The following is a 21,524-nucleotide window of genomic DNA, read 5'->3' on the forward strand; positions in this document are numbered from 1 at the left end:
TAGAGGCTGATACCTCGTACATGCGAGGTACACAGAGGTGCCTTATTAGCGGATACGTGATAGATTTATATGTGGATCATTACTCGAATAATCACTGACAAGTCCATATGTGGCTCATTATTCATGGCTTTATTATTTGGTGGGATCAAGGCTATAAAGTCACCAATTTACCATACCTACATGTCTTTGGAAGCAGGAGGAAGCTGGAACACTTGGATGGAACCCATGCAAACGGTGAACATGCAAACTCCGCACAACAAAAAGACTAGGTTGGAATTAACCTGGGACCTTCTGCCTGTGAGGCAACCCTCTATGCCACTGCCCACATTATCTTAGATATTTGTAATAAAATAATTTATAATAATAAAATGCTCAAAGAACAAACAAGGTCGAGTTCACAGCAGCCAGCTTGATATAATCTTGTCTAATACAACCCCAATTCCAATGAAGTTGGGACGTTGTGTAAAATGTAAATAAAAACAGAATACAATGATTTGCAAATCCTCTTCAACCTATATTCAATTGAATACACCACAAAGACAAGATATTTAATGTTCAAACTGATAAACTTTGTTTTTGTGCAAATATTTGCTCATTTTGAAATGGATGCCTGCAACACGTTTCAGAAAAGCTGGGACAGTGGTATGTTTACCACTGTGTTACATCACCTTTCCTTCTAACAACACTCAGTAAGTGTCTGGGAACTGAGGACACCCATGATTGTGTATAAAAGAAGCATCCCCAAAAGTCTCAGCCACTTGCAAGCAAAGATGGGGTGAGGATCACCACTTTGTAAACAACTGCGTTTACAAACAACAGTGGTAACCATGGTAGTTTGTTAGCTTTTAAGCTAGCTAGGTTAGCACCGCTCGGAGGGGGGAAAAAAATGAGCATGTCTCCCTCCGAAAGTGAACCTTATTATTATATCGCATCCAAGCTTTGGTAGTTTTTCAAGTCCTCAGATGTACAGGGGCTAGGTGTAAATACTAAATAATTCACTGTGACCATGTAAGTACTCTAGGCAGTGAACTCTCCGAACATGCAGATGGCATTTCACCACCAGTTAATTTCATCTGCATCCTGTATCTCGATCATTCTTCACTGCAAAGTCCATCTCTGTCTCACAGCTGTCTCAAAGTTTTTTGACATTCTCGTGAATTTTTGCCATCTGTTATTCACCGAACATTCTAACTGAGACAGTAGAATCTGTTGTTTACTCGATGGCTGTGCATCCAGATCACGCTCATTATTCTGAGGTCAGTGAACATGCTATTGGGGTAAAATGTCAGAGTCTTCATGTCCATAGGTGTTCCAGAGTAAGTTGGAAACAAACAGTCTGTCCAAAATGTTTTCATAGCACAATGAAATTCGAAGCCTGGGAAAATACTTGTAATATGATGTTGCCTTTGGATGGATCATCACATGCAAATATGGAAGCATGTGCAAAACTCATTCATGCATTGACATTTATTCCACATTAAAAAAGCAAAACCTCTTCCACATTTAGCGTCACTCTTCCCAAATCCCTCTGATTCTCTCTAAACTCTTTTCCTCGATGTTCAGCTTTCACTATTTCATATTTTTTGTTCCCCCATTTATAAAGAAAGTAGGCAATTTTTTCTTTTTTCATTTTATGCTTGTATCTTGCCCTATTTAATACTTCCTTTTCCAAATGTGTTTCCTCTAATTCCCTTAAAATGTGCATCAGTGGGACTGTAGCCGTTTTACTCTCTTTGTTGCATGTTTGGCTTACAGTCATGTTTTGTAAGCCACTTAATCACAGAAGAGGTTCATCCTCAAAGGATGAATCTCAGATGTATGCGCCTGGGACCTTGAAGGGGTTATTCTGTAATAAATCTTCCGTTTACAATGAAATATGGGGGGGAATTTTAGGCTAAACATCCTCAAAGTGCCACAGCTCTACATGTGCATCTCTAAACTAACCTGCTTCAAGCAAAACTTAGACCTGAAGTGGCTCCTTTTAGACTTCTGTGATGTCTTGTTTTTGTAAAGAAAAACTTCACACCAGTAAAAAAAAAAAAAAAAGAGAATATTTGTGTTGAAGAAACAAGCAACAGCAGAAATTCCCACCCAATCAGGTTAGAATTCAAATTGCAAATACAATAATTGTGATAATGGTGTAAAGGTGCCTTGACACTTGCACACATTTAAGTCGCACTGCCACGCAATTCGTTGTGCCATTGCGACACGCTGTGTTCCGCTGGATGCTGTGTTATATAAAATAATTTTTTTTGTAGTTGATTAATCATTTGTTCTCAGAGTTTGGATGATGAAACCACCTCTAATCACTTCCAGAATCACAGAGGAATTTTCTACAGCTGCGGCTTTTTTTCCTCGCTCTCTCTTGTGTGCTTAATGAGGTGGAGAACGCATTTGGACTCATCTAAAAGGTAATTATTTGTAGTAGTTATAGTGTAATGGCTTGGTAAAACAGTTGCATTTTCATTCCTTCTTTTGAGCAGCTGTAAAATTGTGTTTATTATAGATTTAACATCTCGTAATAATCATTCACATGAGCTGTGCTATGATGCGCTGTGCTGATGCAGTGACTCGCACTGACAGTGTTTTTTTAATTGTTTGCGCAATGTTCAGGTGTAGTCATGGGCGCAATTTGGTGGGGGATAGGGGGGACATGTCCCCCCCACCTTTTCAACCAGGGGGGACAGAATATGGTATGTCCCCCCCACCTTCTGACATATATGTGTGTACTTGAAACATGCTATGCCAGTCTTATGTGCAAACCATGTCAGTCTTATGTACAAACCATGTCAGTCTTATGTACAAAACCACCAGAATAGTATCTTTGTTTCTGCAAGTTTGTATTTTTAGCAGCATTGACTTGTTTATAACGCCTGTTTCTTGTTTGTCACATTCAGAATTTTCTGGGACTGCATTTGCCCAGATTTGAAACCAAAAATAGTTGCCTCTAGGGACTAGTGTCTACACATAAGTATCAATGGACCATATGCTAATTTACTAAATTCTGAAAGTTAGAAAAGGAAATCAGAAAAGCTGTCTGGGACCTCAGAAAGCCCATCTGCAATTATTGCTTGATCTCCAAAATCAGTCTATGCAAGCGAAATTATGTTCAGTGTGAGTGTTGTCATTAGTGCCACTTCGAAAATTAAATTCATGATAAGTAATTTATCCTAAACTTATAATCTGTTGTTTTTCAAACTTATGCAAAAACAAATTTTGAGAAAAAAAAATAGTATGCAATAGTTAATAATTATTACCACATTGCAGTTGTTTTTTTTTAATGAAAACTCAACCTATCATTCTTTTTGAGTTCTACACATGTGGTGATACCTTATTTACACCAGGATGTTAATAAAATCAATGCTGGCTATTCTCAGAATAAAGTACTTATATCCACAGTTTCAAATTGCATAAGTCAAATGGTGTCCACTTTATGGTCTTCTCAAAACATTAAAATTACTGTTCTGGATGCTCAGAATGCATCTGAGCTTATATAGAAACCGTTGGCTTCTGGGGGCCTAAAGCGGCCCCCAGACCCCAGGCCTATGGACTTCAGCCCTGCGGGCCTCGCACTCCCCCCAATTTCTAGTTCTAAATTGCGCTCTTGGGTGTAGTTCATTACATTAATGTGTGCTAGAGGTTTTGATCATTTCAAAATTTTCTTTGCACACTTGCACTCAGCTGCGCACAGTTTACAATGAGTTTACTCTCTGGCACAGCAGCCAGTGCGCAGATCAAATTTGTGCTAAGTGTTAGGTACCTTAACTGTCTGAGGTAAAATGTTATTAGCATTATTACTTACACTAGGCTATTTTTCCTCACTCATACGGTACCTATCGGTTCGTTTGTCACCTGAAAAAGAAGGGTTATAGTCCCAGAGGCTCGTTGTTGCTGGTGTTTATTTCTGGATTCTGTAGCCCAAGGGAGGAATGAGAGTCTACAACTCACCATGGATGGAGGAGGTTACATCCCCAGCAACCCTAGTACCCAGTTACATAGATGTGTTTGTGTGTGTGTGAGGTGGGGGGGAGTTAATCACAATCACATCAGGTGTCAAACCTGGCGATAAGAGATCATCCTAAGACTGAAGCTTGATATGTAAAATACATTTAAATTCAACTGCTGAAATGTCACCCCTTCAGCACTATGTGCTGACACTGATTTGGTGCAACAGCCAAATGCAAAGATGAGAAGAAAAAAAAGGGGGCTTGATTTGACAGGTACCCCTGGTGTGCATGCAGATTGGACTCTCCTTCGGTGCTCTCTGAGGTGCTGAGTGCAGCATGGCCGTACACCAAGCATGCAAGACCCCTGAGGTCCATTCTGCCTGAATGAAAAATGGATCAAAGCTGAGAAGCAGAAATGACAGTTACTGTTCAGTCTAATCTCATTCCCCAGGAGTGTGTGACTCTCGCCAGTTCTGCTTGATAGAAGGGCACAAATAGACACTCCCTCAGTTTCTTTCTGTCTGCCTCACCCTGAATTCACAGCATAACCAATCAGATTGATGCAACACCAGGTAAAGGGCACACTGAGCCTCTTCAGGAAGCAACAGAGTTGAAGAAAGATGGAACAGAAGGAGGAAGCCAGAGTTTTGTGGGTGATGATTATCACTGGGAACATTTAAATCAGAGCCGTGACTGTGTTTCAGGCAGAATGGAACTGTTGAGACTGTGGTAAATTACCTTCCTGTACGGGTATCAGCATGTAGAGGGCAGATAAGGACGTCAGCGAATGAAACAATATGCACTTCTACGAATAGCAAATCTGTTTCTTTATGGGTTTTAGTTGAGCTCTGATGCAGACCATCTGTTTTTTGATTGGCTGTGCACTGCTTTTTCCTGATTTCTACACATATTTATTCTTTTCTCCTTACAGTGCAGTGAAAAAGGTATTTGCCCCCACACTGAGTGCACCAGTTTTTTATATGTATGTCACTTAAAAATGTTTCATAACTGTCAAATTGTGTGGACTTTTGCCTCTGTTCACTGCCTGTAGGTTCCCCAGCTGGCTTCAGGGGCCTCAGGCTGAAGATAGGGAAGTGTGGGATGAGCTGCTTAGTCTACTGCCACAGCAACCTGGGACCAGATAAGTGACAAAAAAAATGAATGAATAAATGAATGAAAATGTTTCAGATATTCAAATCAAATTCAGCAGTAAAGAAAGTCAACCTGAGTAAATCATAAGTAAACCACATTTCTACTACACTTTTCTCTTTGATAATAGATGCTCATGGGCACATCTTTACAATTAAGCCTCACATTCCTTCATTCACATGGATGCCACAAGCTGCTGTGCAAAGTATTTAATTCAAGGCACTGAAATTGAGAACCAGTTCCATTTCCAAGTATAATTCACGTGATTGGTGTGCTATCAAATTCCTCTGGTCAACTCCGGCATGTGTTTTTGAAAGATGCACTTTGCAAAATCTTATGTCGTGACACAAGATGTGACATCATGATGTCAAACTCTGCGTCTAGCAATAATAAAAATGGCTGAATTAACACTGAAAACATGCGTAGGTCTACACCCTTCCACATAGAAAATTTGCCAGGAATCTATAATGAATTAAACCAATAAGCAGAATCGATAAAATCCTATTAATTCTGATCCCTATTCCACACCAGAAGCAACATGAAAAATTCAGGACCTTCCTCAATAGCAGCTCAGTGCTGGTAATGAGGGTGAGACAGGTATTCTTCTTTCAACCGCTACACCTGCAATTATCTGTCCAGTTGGGGATCAAACCTATGACCTCTGGTCATGAGTTTTCAAATGATGATTTTATTCATTAAAGCAAAACAAACCAAGTGTCTGTTTGTTCAACTTATAGCTGTAACAACAATTGCAACTACACATTGCTGATAGGTGGTGATTGATCTGTCACAGTGCCATAATGGAGTTTTGTCCCATTCGTTTTTGCAGAACTAGTTTATTTTAGCTACAGTGGAAGTCTTTCAAATGTGAAGGTCCCATTTAAGGTCCTGCAAAAATTCTCACTGTGGTTTTTTGGAATCCTGTATCTGTGTAATCCTTCCTGGACTGATGTGTTTCAGTCACCTTATTCCTCATAAATGGCCTTTTGCATCTGATGCAGACATTCAAAGCACTTGACAATGATGCTTCTCACACACATACACACACTGATGTGTGAGCGCTGCCATGCAAGGGGCTCCACCCTCCCGGGGATGAGCAACCTTGCCCAGCTGGCCTTTATGGTTTTCCACTCTGATGGGGAATCAAACTGAGGATCCATTGGTCACAAACCCGCCTCTTGAACCTCCATCACCTTGTCTATACTTTGTTTTGGCTTTACCATAGTGTGCTACTGGGTGAGAGCTTTTCCACAAGCGTTTTGCTGCTGAAACAGTTCTGTTTAAGTGATGATTTGACTGAACAGACCCGTGTTTGAGTCTCATCTATCTGCACCTCTGGTATTAATGCAGTTTAGAGATATGTAGATTTTTAAAAGGCAAATACTTTTTTTTGTTTTTTGGTTTTGCATAAGCCAAATTTGGAAGGAAAACTTTTTTTTTTGCTCCAGTGAACAAAAGTTATCATTTTGAAACTTATTTTGTGTTTATTCCAGTTCATTTAATTTTAGTTTGAATGTCAACCAATTTGAAATGAAATAAAACACAAAAATAGTCATCAGGACGGGCAAATACCTTTTCATGCCATTGCGTAATGGCTACATTTTTATCAAACACAATCTTAATTCTTAATTACCTTATTTTCTGGACTTTAAGTTAGGGAGGGGTTTTGTTTGTTTGCTTAACTCATTTTGGAGGTCCTGCAACTTGTATTCTGAAGCGACATGTATGTAAAAAAAAAAAAAAATAGAGATGCAACACTACACAAAAATCATGGTTTGGTACATTTTCAATAGAGTGGAAACAACATTAAAGGTATCTGGTCTGTGTTCTTTAACCTAGTGTGTGACTGAATAGTCTTTCCACTTTGTTGCAAACAATTTTTTCTACAATTTTTGTAATACTCTCTATGTGTGCAGGGGTGGTGGCCAAGTGGTTAGTGTGCTTGGTTTCAGTGCGGAAGGTTCCCAGTTCAAACCCCGCCCCTCCTACATTTCTTCATGTAATGTGGAGTTGCATCACAAAAGACATCCGGTGTAAAATATGTGCCAAATCTGTCATGTATTGTGTTTTGTCTTATATTGTGCTGTTGGGTTTTGTTTTTGGATTATGTTATTTTTCTGGCTGGGTGTGTCTTGCTTGGGTTTTCTGGTCCCCATTTCTCTTGTCTACCCTTCTTCGAGCTTGGTGGGGACGTTTCACTCTGGTTGGGTCACGCCCTGTTCTGGATCTTTCCGCACGTGTTTCCTATCTTATCACTGGGAGTATTTACACGCCACTGGTTGTTCGCCTGATTGTTGTGCCCTGTGCCATCGCTTCTAGCTCTGTTCCTTGTTCATTCTAAGTCCTGCTTCCACGTTGTGTTTTGTCCACCTGCTTGTTATATCGACCACGCCATTGCCTGATGTTTTTGATTTGTTTGCATCTCTTGGACTGCCTCTCTGTAAACGCCTCATTGAACCAGAGCTATGATGTCGAGTCCTGCATTTGTCTCCAGCCTTCTTTGTCCGACAGTCTTGATAAAATCAGCATGCTGATCCACCTTGGATCTCCTGTGACGACCCCGAATGAAAACAAGGGAGCAGCTGAAGGGACTCACTATACTATGTGACTGTAGATTTATGTGATTATGTTTTTCGTCTTGATGATGCATATTTTGACAGATGCGACTTATACTCCAGTGCGACATATAGTCCTCAAAATCTGTCATTTTCTCTCTTTCTTCCTAAATACTCTTGCATTTACAGACTAAAGAACAGATTTGAAGGTGCAAACATGATTAAGCTTTCACACAAACATGTTCCCATAGCCGACAGTGTTACAGCAACAGTGTCTCCCCCCCCCCCACTGTGGAACCCACCCCACCATCTGCCCCATTAACATGAGCTACCAGCATCCAGCTTGAAAACAAAAATGCTGTGTGCAATACTGCAAAAAGGGAAATAGACAGTGAAGGAGGAAAAACAAAAGAAGCAAAACTTTGACAGGGAGACAGACGGAGGAAGACAGACAACAAACACGGATCCATGTTTGTGCAGTTTTATATGACTGTGAAAGTTTTTTCTTTAGAGGCTCGTGTGAGGTCAGAGTTGGGGTCAGGAACACTGCACTCTAATGTCGGTGCACTAATGTTATGCCAGATGATGCTAACACATATGTACAGACCTTGGACAAATTCAAAGATAGCTAACCTGGACCTATTCGAAGAGGTATTTTAAGAGGTTAAAAAGTCACATTCTGCTCCTGTTTTTTATGGTATGATCTTGCGGATGTTGCCATGAGTATCTCACGGACATTAGCGTAGTGATGTCACTTCTTGGTGCCGTTAGCTGCTAACTTTGTTTCATTTTTGGCTAGAAGTAATACCTTTCTCATATATTATGTAAAATCTAGAGAGAAATAAATACTTAAACTGAAAATGCAGTTTTTGGAACAAGATAACACCTCTGGAGTGATTTATAAGACATTTTGCGGACATCACAGGCTGGTAGCTAGCTGCAAACTCTGTTTTGCTTGAGTGTAAATAAAATCTTTGTCATATATTACGTAAAAGCTAGCAAGAAATAAACACTTCTAAAACTGAAAACACTGTTTTTGGAACCTAATAACACCCCTGGAGTGATTTATAAAACATTTAGCGGACGTTAGCGTGCACGCTAACCGGCATGACTTATTTATATAATTTTTTTCCTCTTCATGATGCATTTTGGACAGATGTGGCTTATACTCCCATGCAATTTATAGTCATGAAAATTCAGTAAACATTTTAGTCAATACTGTTACTTAACAGTACATGAACAAACAACAAACTCTAGCAGCATCGCAAAAAGACAACGTGAAATCATCATTATAAGCAACCATTATACAGTAAAATACCTTAGAAGAATGCCACAGCACAAAACATTAAAAGTGGATGATAAAATCAGCATTTGAAGCTTATAAAACTTGGCATCTAAGAATAATGTCCTCAACAGAATCTCCAACAGGCAATGATTTTAGAGCCAAATAATTGAAGTGCATAAAAAGGTTGGCACATTAATTTTTAATTATATGGAGCAGGAACAAAGGGAGATGGTCATAAATTGGGATTTGAAAGACTTAGCAAAACTTGAGTGTTTAATCTCTGCACGAAATTAGCTGTGCTTGTGCATGGTGCTCCAACCTATTATGAGCTGACTTTGGAAAACATATCTCACACAGTGTTATTGTTAAATTAACCTTATGTCTTATTTTTACAACTCAGTTTTGGCAATTTTCTTGTAAAAGTCTTGGTGTATCAGCTGATGTGAATTGTGTTTTGGGAAAATTGTAAAATTCTGTCTAAAATAATTTAATTATTCATTTCAGTAGTCAATTATGTACAATTATTTTATTGACTTAAAAAGGCCAAATTAAAAACCTTTTAAGCACATACCTTTTTGTGTGGGACAAAATGACACGGGTTGTCAATATATGAGAGAAAACTTGATCCAAACTTCCAAAATTGATCCCAACAATCACAAACAGGAAAACTAACACACTGGAAAACATTACAGCCACATTTAGTTATGGCACACTTATTTCTTCCCTTTGATTCATAGATTTCCAACAAGTTTTGGATTGTCAAGTCAGTTGTTTAAGTTTTAAAAAGTTAAGTTTAACTTTGTAACTGATAAAAATCACTTTGTGTAGATGGGATAAGTCGTCAATGAAAATACCTAATTGAGTTGGTGGTTACAAAGAAAACCTGCATCCTCTTGGATCTTTCTAGAATCAGTTTGACGCCTAGGCTTTAGGCCAATTAAGTGCACAACAAACCTTATATCACATATGATTGTAATAAAATGATCATGAAGGAGCCATTCAGTCATGCTAATATTATCCATTAGCATTGCACAATGTTATGCTAGCAGTGGTGGGCACAGCTAACCAAAAAGTTAGCTTCGATAACAGATAATCAGCTAACTGAAACGTTATCTTTTATAAAGCTAAACTGATAAACCACCCAAAAATTTATTGGAAGCTACAGCTAACCGATAACTTCCAATATTGTCTCCAGTACACTTGCAACTACTAAAAAGCTGATTTTGAATTTTAACACCACGATAGCTTCTGGTAGCATCAAAGGTGACCACAGAGTCAAACAATGAGTCAGCACTTCTGTCTTTGAGCACCCTGCCCACTGTTGGAAGCTTTCAAGACACATAAGTGTAACACCTACAACTTGCTAACTCTTCACCCAGGTGAAGAAGGGTACCTCTGCCAGTTTGTAATAAAATGCTCAGACAAGACAGACACAATTTGTTCACAACAGCTAGCACCTCTGCTAGCAGGGCTTTCCAGACTCAACTTAGTGGCACATGCTACCTGCTAATCAACATGACCACACCCCTGATTACTCATAACTTTATGACTTCAAATATCTTAAACGATAAGTTATTTAAAATGTTTCACTCCCAAAGTACTGTTGTCATAAACGGGGAAACTACATATCAAGACCAAAACTGTTATTTTGTACCAGGCTGTAAATCTGTTTATTTCTAGTCTAAAAATAGGATGTTTTAACATTATGCTGCATTTACACATAACGACAAGTCACGAATGCCATGAAGTATACATTCTTGGCCACTGATCACTAATGTGATGATTTGGGCCAGAGGCGTCAGGTGTCCTCAGGAACTGTTGCAACCTTTTACCACGCATTCCGATTAATGGCACATGTTACTGGCGAATTATCAGGAACCATTACGCACTATCAAGAATAATGTTCCGCACTGTTGCTCACTGTCACATTGTGAATGACGCAAATTGTCTCCACACACACACCCATATTCATCCAACCGTCAGCTGCGGAGCAATTCAGATTGCTCCAGTTTGCTCCTCAAAATCCATATTAATACACGGCAGAAGAACTTTGTGGTTGCATGATTAGTTGAGATGTGTGCCATGGAGTGGCACAGAGAGGAGGAGGAGATGGAGAGAGCCAGATGTGTGGCTCCAAGCAGCTCTCATCTCATTCGTTTTCCCAAACATCAGGCACAGCAGCAGCAGCAGGTGGAACACCTGCAGGAGCGCACTGATGAGCATTGGAACGAGACTTTTAGCCGACTTGGCGTCAGTGTCCTTCTTGATGAAACTGAATGCGGTGCAGCAGGGTTTAATTGTGCACATGTCAGAGAAGAATGCTGTCATGCTCTATTAAGGATCACCACTAATCAAGACGGATCAACAGGCTCAGTAGCGACCTCCATGACATGCAGCGAAATGAGGGTGGTGTGTGATATTCGTGAAAATCACGAATATCACGCACTAACATGCATTATTAAGAAACCTATTCAGATGCATTAAGTCATGTTAAGAATGTCAGGAATGTGCCAAGAATGACGCAAATATGTGAACGCATCCTGCCTATGTGTAAACGCAGCATTAGGGTTTACGGGGAGCGATTCCTTTTTATAATCACCCACAAGTGGTCATTCAAGGAACTGCAAGATTCTCCACTTCAGCTTTTCCTTCATTTAACTGGACCAGATTTTGGGACTTTCATTTTCAAGACATTTCTTAATAGTTTTAGCTTGAAATGTTTTACATAGTACATAAGAGGTCTTGTCAATAAAGTATAGGTCCTTTTATTTTTTTCAAAAACTATATGGATTTCATTCATATGTTTTTACGTCAGACATGCTTGAACCCTCGTGCGCATGCGTGAGTTTTTCCACGCCTGTCGGTGACGTCATTCGCCTTTGAGCACTCCTTGTGGGAGGAGTCGTCCAGCCCCTTGTCGGAATTCCTTTGTCTGAGAAGTTGCTGAGAGACTGGCGCTTTGTTTGATCAAAATTTTTTCTAAACCTGTGAGACATCGAAGTGGACACGGTTCGAAAAATTAAGCTGGTTTTCAGTGAAAATTTTAACGGCTGATGAGAGATTTTGAGGTGATACTGTCGCTTTAAGGACTTCCCACGGTGCGAGACGTCGCGCAGCGGTCCCAGGCGCCGTCGTCAGCCTGTTTCAAGCTGAAAACCTCCACATTTCAGGCTCTATTGATCCAGGACGTCGTGAGAGAACAGAGAAGTTTCAGAAGAAGTCGGTTTCAGCATTTTATCCGGATATTCCACTGTTAAAGGAGATTTTTTTTAATGAAAGACGTGCGGGCGGATTGCAGCCGCGACGCTCCGCCACAGGAAAAACACCTCTGTTGGAAGCCTTAAGGACAAGTTGGAACATGTCCAGCTGTTAAACAATTTCTCATATACTCACTCCACTGAAAGCCATCAAAAGCCGCCTGGATTTTACAAATGGTTATCAACACGGAGGTGTTTTTCCTGTGCCGCCGACCCGTCCGCACGTCTTTCATTAAAAAAATCTCCTTTAACAGTGGAATATCCGGATAAAATGCTGAAACCGACTTCTTCTGAAACTTCTCTGTTCTCTCACGACGTCCTGGATCAATAGAGCCTGAAATGTGGAGGTTTTCAGCTTGAAACAGGCTGACGACGGCGCCTGGGAGCGCTGCGCGACATCTCGCTCCGTGGGAAGTCCTTAAAGCGACAGTATCACCTCAAAATCTCTCATCAGCCGTTAAAATTTTCACAGAAAACCAGCTTAATTTTTCGAACCGTGTCCACTTCGATGTGTCTCACAGGTTTAGAAAAAATTTTGATCAAACAAAGCGCCAGTCTCTCAGCAACTTCTCAGACAAAGGAATTCCGACGAGGGGCTGGACGACTCCTCCCACAAGGAGTGCTCACAGGCGAATGACGTCACCGACAGGCGTGGAAAAACTCACGCATGCGCACGAGGGTTCAAGCATGTCTGACGTAAAAACATATGAATGACATCCATATAGTTTTTGAAAAAAATTAAAAGGACCTATACTTTGACAGCCCTCGTATGCACACACTGTCGGAAGGAATCAGATCTGATCAGTTAATTCATCCTCTTACAAGCACCATTAGACCATCTTGCCCGATGCCCTGAGTATGAACCACACGTGTGTGTCTTCATTAATAAGAAAAAAGGCTCCATTTTACCTGTTTTATTCATTCAATCAGCTTTCATGTAAAAAGTTGTCAAATGACACACGTTATTAATACAAAATGGGACTTACAGTTTAGCACCATGGACCGGTTAATGCTGAATCAAACAACTGTGATTAATGATATTAATTAGAAGCTATGACCCCTCTAGGTGCTGACGGATTGACGCAGTCTGTTGGTCTTGGTCTGGTGCAAATAAAACCAATGGCTTCAATGACATTACACTCTAATGTTGTGAGATTGAACACTTTAAAAATTCATCTCATGCCATCACGAAGATCTGTAATGGACTTATGCACTGTCTGAGTGCTCTCTAGTTATCGAAGCTCTTTGACACAATCACAATCACTCTGCCCCAAAGTACCACACCACCCTGGATTTTACTGGCTGATGAAAGAATCTAGCACCCATATAAAATTAATCAAGCTTGAGATCCAAGATTTCAATGATTTCCTGGACTCAGCTATCAGAAGTCCATCTGTATGTGGTGAAAGTGTTGAAGTTATAGGTACATTTATGTCTCTGCATCCTCAGCCTCTGAGATTGAGAGATGCCTGGGAAGAGGTTATGGAGTTGTGAGATTGTTGGACAGAGTTGTTTGGCAATGCTGACATCTTTACAGGAGAACAAAGGTCCCACTCTTTAAGCTCCTGATGCTTCTTGTCTTACATTATGGTTGTGAGATTTGGATGCTAACCAATGTCCTAAGGTGATGACTATTGGAGGATCCTTGGGTGCTACTGGAATGACGTTGTGTCAAGTAAATGGCTACTTAGAGAGACGCAGATGAGGAGTATTATTTTGATTGTGAGAGTACATCAGCTATAATGTTCTGGCCATGTGATGTGTTTGAGTATGATCCAGCACACAGATGTGTCAATGTTATGGACTCCAGCAACTGGAGAGGCTCAAGAATTTCACCTGGTTTTATTAAACAGATAGCTACTTTGCAATGGTGGTAATGGACACCTGTTGTCCATATTGGTGATTGCCATCCAGGACCCAAGGTGACTTCAAGGTGTGGTGGCACCAACACATGTTCCCAGATGTGACCTGAACACATAATTTTATTTAAAAAATTCATTAAACTAAAGATGGCTTGGTTTATCGCCAGACAACTGGTTTGCTGTTAAATCATACACCAAATTAACAGCTTCCAGTGCTTCTGTCAGCACAGGTTTGTACAGACTGGCTGGTGTAAGTAAAGTACTCTGACCCAGATCTGAACACATTTGCTTATTTTGTGTGTACCAGCTAATAAATTGTTCTCACAAGGTAGGAAAAGAACTCACTGATATTGTGAGCACAAAATATGTTGTTCCTATGTATGTTGGGTGGCACAGTGGATTAGTGGTTATCACTGGTGTCTCACAGCAAGAAGGTTGTGGGATCGATTCCCGGCCTTTTCTGTGTGGAGTCTGCATGTTCTCCCCGTGTCTGCGCGGGTTTCCTCCCACAATCAAAAACATTGTGTTTACACTACTTATGTAGAAAGTAATCAGCGGTGAATGTTTAACTTTTAAAGAAACAAATTATTCTGATGTAATTGAAGTCCTTGATGTTATCTCTTTCATATTTGCACATTTTATGAATCATTTATGATTGTTCTGAAAAACACCATTATTTTTTAAAATGCAGGAGTTGTCTTTTCATGGTATCATTATACTTACAAAAAAAAAAAAAAAAAAGAGATATGATTTGATAAAGGCTCCACAATACGATTATCACGATATGTGATGTAACGTTCCACCCCTATCAATAATGTATGTGGGCCAAACATAACATCTTCCCATAAGTTATGTTAGACTTGAAGACATAACAAATGAACAGAAACATATTTCTGAATTTATTAATGACTAAATACTACAGTAAAAGTTTGTGCAAGATACTAATATGCTCAAACAATTTAATTATTTTGTGCAAATACGAGGTCTGTCCAAAACAAATTGGACAGGATGACGGGAGGGGTGGACCAGTGCTCACTCAAAGCCTGCCCACAAGCGAATGACGCAACCGACAGGCGTGGAAAAACTCACGCATGCGCACGAAGGTTCAAGCTTGGCTGATGTAATCACACGTGATTCAAATCCATATAGTTTTTGAAAAAAAATAAAAAGGTACGATACTTTTTGGACAGACCTCGTATATGTGGATATGTTTGTTGACACCATGATTAATTCCGCAAGGAATGATGTAAGATCCCTTTGATTTTTTTCCCCCTGTTCTCACATTTTCATGTGTTTGTTCCTCAGCTGTAAGGTATTGTTGTGTGTACTGGTGGGTCTGTGTAATCTGGACACATTATGTGCCTACTTTGTTTTGTGGCTGTAAGCGAGTTTTGTCTGTGGTCTGGTTTTCAGGTCTGTTGGGATGAATAAGCCGTTCGGGTTCGTATCTGTGCTCCGAGTCAGTGCCAGGTGTTGTGTATTTCCACACTCACTGCATTTTGTCCAACTTGAGGCTACACAGCTACCGTGTCTTTCTCTCTTGTAATAAAAGCTACACCTCCTCTTCCTTTGTGCTTCCTCTCATTCACTTGTGTTCCTCTCTTTATCTCACCTATGTTGTTTTTTTTTTCCCGACAGCAGCAGCTGTCTGTCATTGTCACTTTGTCTCCACACCAACTTTTGCATTATTTCATCATTTTGTGTTCTCGACTGTGCATGGTCGGCTGTTCCTCTGTTTTTCTCCACGTGTTTACACGTGTACACGTGCCTGTTGAGGATGGACAGGCTTTAGTCCATGCAGCGTGTTGTCCTGCAGAAGGAATGACTCTCCAAAACAGTGCAAAAACTCACAAAGATATCACACTGTCTCAATATGTGCTGGATAATGCACCAGTGCAGAATCAAAGAAAACAGCACAAAACCTTCCACAACTTCTCTCTTGCTTACACACATAAACTCAATCATGGATGCACGTGTCCCAGTAAGTCTTACCGTCAAGGTGGGGATGGCTGTGACAAGTGAGTATATGAGCACAGGAGGGATCTTGCTGGTGTCGTCCGGACCAGGGTATGGCTTTGAGTAGGTCTTGTCATAGCAGAAGAAGCCCTGGATGTGCACCGGGAAGGTATCCGTGTACTCAAAGTAGTATGCCAGAAGAACCGTCCCAGCCATGATCACCAGCTGGAAATAGAACATTATCCCTCTGTTAGGAAGCGAGAATATGAACTGAAAAGAGGACAGAGGCAGAAGTGGAGGAGGAGAGGATGAGGGGAGAGATAAGTCCCAGTTTCTCTTAGCCACAGAGAGATGCATAGGAATTATGGATGGAGAGAGAGAGAGAGAGAGAGAGAGAGAGAGAGAACTATTGAACAAAATCAGAATATAAGAGGGTTCCCCTACATCAGGAAGGGAATAACTGGAGCAAGGAGCAAAAGAGAGCAAGTGAACAAGTGAGGAAAAGACAATGACAAAGAGAGAGAGTGAAAGAGGGGGGAGATAGAGAATGGGAAGAAACTGTGTATAGGGGGAGAACGTTTCAGACATGCATATTGTGTCATTAACATGCTCCTAATTTGTCTTGATGGTATCATTTTCAGAAGGATTAAAATCATAAAAATACAAAGGTACAGCAAGATACTATTTCTGAGATATCTTCACAGTTAAAGTTTAAAATGTAGTCACATTATCAGATTATGTGTGTGTGTGTGTGTGTGTGTGTGTTGGGAGTACTACCAATAATTTAAAGTAGAATGCATTTGGACACAAAAACATGACAAACTATTAACTTAACCCATCTTATTTAAAGCTACAGTGTGCGGGATAAGAGGTGTTTATTTGTAGAAATGGAATATAAGGGAGACTGAGATGTTTTGAGCCCGACCCTTAAAATAAGGGTGATTCTCCATCTCTTGTATTCTGAGAATCCAGCATTTCTCAACATTGCACCCAGTGAGTCAAAACTTTACACATTCTTGGGAAATGTTTCTCAGAATGCAAAAGGTGGAGAACCACATCCTACTTTTTCTGGGTCAGGCTCAAAAGTTCTCAATCACCCCTGGTAGCATTCATGACTTCTCTTCATTACCTAGAACAATAATCGAGACAATCTCACTCCTGACGTGTCACATTTTTAGGCAAAATGCTTGTTTTGTCAAAATGCCAATATGTGATGAGTTGGGTAGCCCTACATGGGAAAAAGCTAACCCTAACCATCACCATAACCATAATCCAAGCATAAATGAACGTTCCCTGGTGACACAGAAATGAACCAAAGAGTTCTTTCACTGCTGTGAAAAAACAACAACAAATTTTAGCCGCTTGGTCCATTGAATTTGAGCCTCTGGAAACATGATGCTACAGCTACTGTGTTGTCGGTGTCAGCTAATTACATACAAATATATAGTAGTACAACTTCAAGTACATCACAAACTCATAGCAGTCTGACAACAAATGCATATTTGCAGAAAACGTATTCGCTTGCAAACGAACCAAATGATCCCATTTTCTTTAGTCAGCTACATAAAATCAATAACCAAGTATAGTCTTGCACAGGGGCATTGCTAGGCATAAAGCTCTACTGGGGCACAGGCCTCCTACCGCATATCTCTCTCTCTCTCTCTCTCACACACACACACACACACACACACACACACACACAGCCAGCCTCACTGCCACATTCTTACCAAAACTACTACTTGAGATATTAATGAGTGTAGCAACATATTTATTTTAACAAACATGAACATTTTCAACATGGCAGTCCAACAGGAATAACAACACTAGGAACATCAGGCAAGGGCGTGGTTGAAGATACAGGCAGGCGGTCAAAAAACACATGAAGCAGGTAGAACGAGATAACAAGATACCTGCAAGATGCTGGAGAGAAGGCACTAGGCACATCAATCTGGCAAGGGAGTAAAGCAAAATTAGGATCTTAAATACACCCAGGTGATGAAGTGCAGATTGTGAGCAGGTGTGCGTGGAATACGCCAGAATGAGGGTGTGGCCAGAGAGAGGGAAACACCCACCACCAAGAGCCAGCAGAGACAGGCAAGAGAAAAAGTGACAGACAGACCCAAAGAGGAAAACCTCCAACAAAAGAATAAACATAACAGAAAGTAACTGAAAAAACACATCAAAGCCAAGAAATAAAAGCAGACAAAACTCAGTTCCTGACAGGCTGTTACCTAGTTTTCAGGGTATAGTTCAAGTGATAGTTCATCTCAATCTGAACTGAGTTTGTTTATTTTTTAGCATTAAAGCGTACCGCCTATTTTTCATTTTCACAAAGCGGTCAATCACTTGACTGTGACTCAGCTTTGAAAGTTCTTCCTTCTCAACTGTTAAGACAGCAAGATGGTGAAGCCTGTCTTGTCCCATTGTGCACCTCAGCCAAGTGTGGAGCCGTCTCAACAAACTGAATGACCTTTCAGAAATACAGCTATTGACTGGGATTGTTAGGGCGATCTGAATGACCTGTGTGTTAGTGTTGGGAACACGATGTTATCCAGCAAGTTGAAAACACACTGTATATCCTTGATTGCAAGGCTTTCTTTTTTGGAGACTGGATAGTTTTTGCCCATCCATCTCAGCAACCATCCTATCTAGGCAAGGTAGAAACAGATTTCTTTTCAGCTTCCCTGAATCACTGAGGTCACTCACTGCTTCACAACTAGACTCCACCACATAAACATCAGTGTGTTTCTGCTTCTCCCTTTGTCTGGGTGTAGCACCCGGCTCAGGGATTTGATTTGCTGCACAGAAGGTCTTTACTCTATCATACAGCTCAGCACCACACACATTTATATTTATATAGGCAATGAGAGTCTACACAGGGCGCCAGTCTGATGCAGGTTACTCCCTCAGCCAAGGCCAATTACAGCTGTGTGGATGAAGACAGTGCAGATTGTCTTCTCCAAGGACAGGTAGCATAAGCAGGATTCAAACCCAGGTGTAGATATTGGAAGACCAGCTCCTTATGCACTAAACTCCCTGCTCTGATATAACAATGTCTTGTTTAAACTGCAGTACACTCAACGTCTGGAAATGTGGAAAAAGCCCAATATTCAAGCCAGAAATGTATTTCTCTTGCTGTTCTTCCTGCAGTCCTTTGATATATAGTTTTACATCCTCATTGAAGACAACTTTGGATGCTGTAGCTCCTCTGAAAAAGAGAGCTTTAAATCAGAAGTGCCTGACTCCGTGGTATAACTCATAAACTCGCAGCTTAAAGCAGATAACCCGTAAGTTGGAGAGGAAATGGCATCTCACTAATTTAGAAGATCTTCATTTAGCCTGGAAAAAGAGTCTGTTGCTCTATAAAAAAGCCCTCCGTAAAGCTAGGACATCTTACTACTCATCACTAATTGAAGAAAATAAGAACAACCCCAGGTTTCTTTTCAGCACTGTAGCCAGGCTGACAAAGAGTCAGAGCTCTATTGAGCTGAGTATTCCATTAACTTTAACTAGTAATGACTTCATGACTTTCTTTGCTAACAAAATTTTAACTATTAGAGAAAAAATTACTCATAACCATCCCAAAGACGTATCGTTATCTTTGGCTGCTTTCAGTGATGCCGGTATTTGGTTAGACTCTTTCTCTCAGATTGTTCTGTCTGAGTTATTTTCATTAGTTACTTCATCCAAACCATCAACATGTCTATTAGACCCCATTCCTACCAGGCTGCTCAAGGAAGCCCTACCATTATTTAATGCTTCGATCTTAAATATGATCAATCTATCTTTGTTAGTTGGCTATGTACCACAGGCTTTTAAGGTGGCAGTAATTAAACCATTACTTAAAAAGCCATCACTTGACCCAGCTATCTTAGCTAATTATAGGCCAATCTCCAACCTTCCTTTTCTCTCAAAAATTCTTGAAAGGGTAGTTGTAAAACAGCTAACTGATCATCTGCAGAGGAATGGTCTATTTGAAGAGTTTCAGTCAGGTTTTAGAATTCATCATAGTACAGAAACAGCATTAGTGAAGCTTACAAATGATCTTCTTATGGCCTCAGACAGTGGACTCATCTCTGTGCTTGTTCTGTTAGACCTCAGTGCTGCTTTTGATACTGTTGACCATAAAATTTTATTACAGAGATTAGAGCATGCCATAGGTATTAAAGGCACTGCGCTGCGGTGGTTTGAATCATATTTATCTAATAGATTACAATTTGTTCATGTAAATGGGGAATCTTCTTCACAGACTAAGGTTAATTATGGAGTTCCACAAGGGTCTGTGCTAGGACCAATTTTATTCACTTTATACATGCTTCCCTTAGGCAGTATTATTAGACGGTATTGCTTAAATTTTCATTGTTACGCAGATGATACCCAGCTTTATCTATCCATGAAGCCAGAGGACACACACCAATTAGCTAAACTGCAGGATTGTCTTACAGACATAAAGACATGGATGACATCTAATTTCCTGCTTTTAAACTCAGATAAAACTGAAGTTATTGTACTTGGCCCCACAAATCTTAGAAACATGGTGTCTAACCAGATCCTTACTCTGGATGGCATTACCCTGACCTCTAGTAATACTGTGAGAAATCTTGGAGTCATTTTTGATCAGGATATGTCATTCAAAGCGCATATTAAACAAATATGTAGGACTGCTTTTTTGCATTTACGCAATATCTCTAAAATTAGAAAGGTCTTGTCTCAGACTGATGCTGAAAAACTAATTCATGCATTTATTTCCTCTAGGCTGGACTATTGTAATTCATTATTATCAGGTTGTCCTAAAAGTTCCCTGAAAAGCCTTCAGTTAATTAAAAATGCTGCAGCCAGAGTACTAACGGGGACTAGAAGGAGAGAGCATATCTCACCCATATTGGCCTCTCTTCATTGGCTTCCTGTTAATTCTAGAATAGAATTTAAAATTCTTCTTCTTACTTATAAGGTTTTGAATAATCAGGTCCCATCTTATCTTAGGGACCTCGTAGTACCATATCACCCCAATAGAGCGCTTCGCTCTCAGACTGCTGGCTTACTTGTAGTTCCTAGGGTTTGTAAGAGTAGAATGGGAGGCAGAGCCTTCAGCTTTCAGGCTCCTCTCCTGTGGAACCAGCTCCCAATTCGGATCAGGGAGACAGACACCCTCTCTACTTTTAAGATTAGGCTTAAAACTTTCCTTTTTGCTAAAGCTTATAGTTAGGGCTGGATCAGGTGACCCTGAACCATCCCTTAGTTATGCTGCTATAGACTTAGACTGCTGGGGGGTTCCCATGATGCACTGAGTGTTTCTTTCTCTTTTTGCTCTGTATGCACCACTCTGCATTTAATCATTAGTGATCGATCTCTGCTCCCCTCCACAGCATGTCTTTTTCCTGGTTCTCTCCCTCAGCCCAACCAGTCCCAGCAGAAGACTGCCCCTCCCTGAGCCTGGTTCTGCTGGAGGTTTCTTCCTGTTAAAAGGGAGTTTTTCCTTCCCACTGTAGCCAAGTGCTTGCTCACAGGGGGTC

The 21,524-nt window shown here is 40.4% G+C and overlaps 1 protein-coding gene across 7 annotated transcripts in view; it reads right to left on the reverse strand.

Annotated features, from left to right (window-relative positions):
• The window catches only part of plppr2a (phospholipid phosphatase related 2a), a 146,923-nt gene that overhangs the window by 51,623 nt on the left and 73,776 nt on the right, over nt 1–21,524 (reverse strand). For all 7 annotated transcript variants that reach the window (XM_034190314.1, XM_034190317.1, XM_034190311.1 and 4 more), the window contains exon 2: nt 16,048–16,236. In XM_034190314.1, the coding sequence (XP_034046205.1) occupies nt 16,048–16,236 (189 nt within the window). The remainder of the gene's footprint in view (nt 1–16,047; nt 16,237–21,524) is intronic.

This window comes from Thalassophryne amazonica, chromosome 16 (genome assembly GCF_902500255.1).
Source record: "Thalassophryne amazonica chromosome 16, fThaAma1.1, whole genome shotgun sequence".
In the NCBI taxonomy this organism is placed as follows: domain Eukaryota; kingdom Metazoa; phylum Chordata; class Actinopteri; order Batrachoidiformes; family Batrachoididae; genus Thalassophryne; species Thalassophryne amazonica.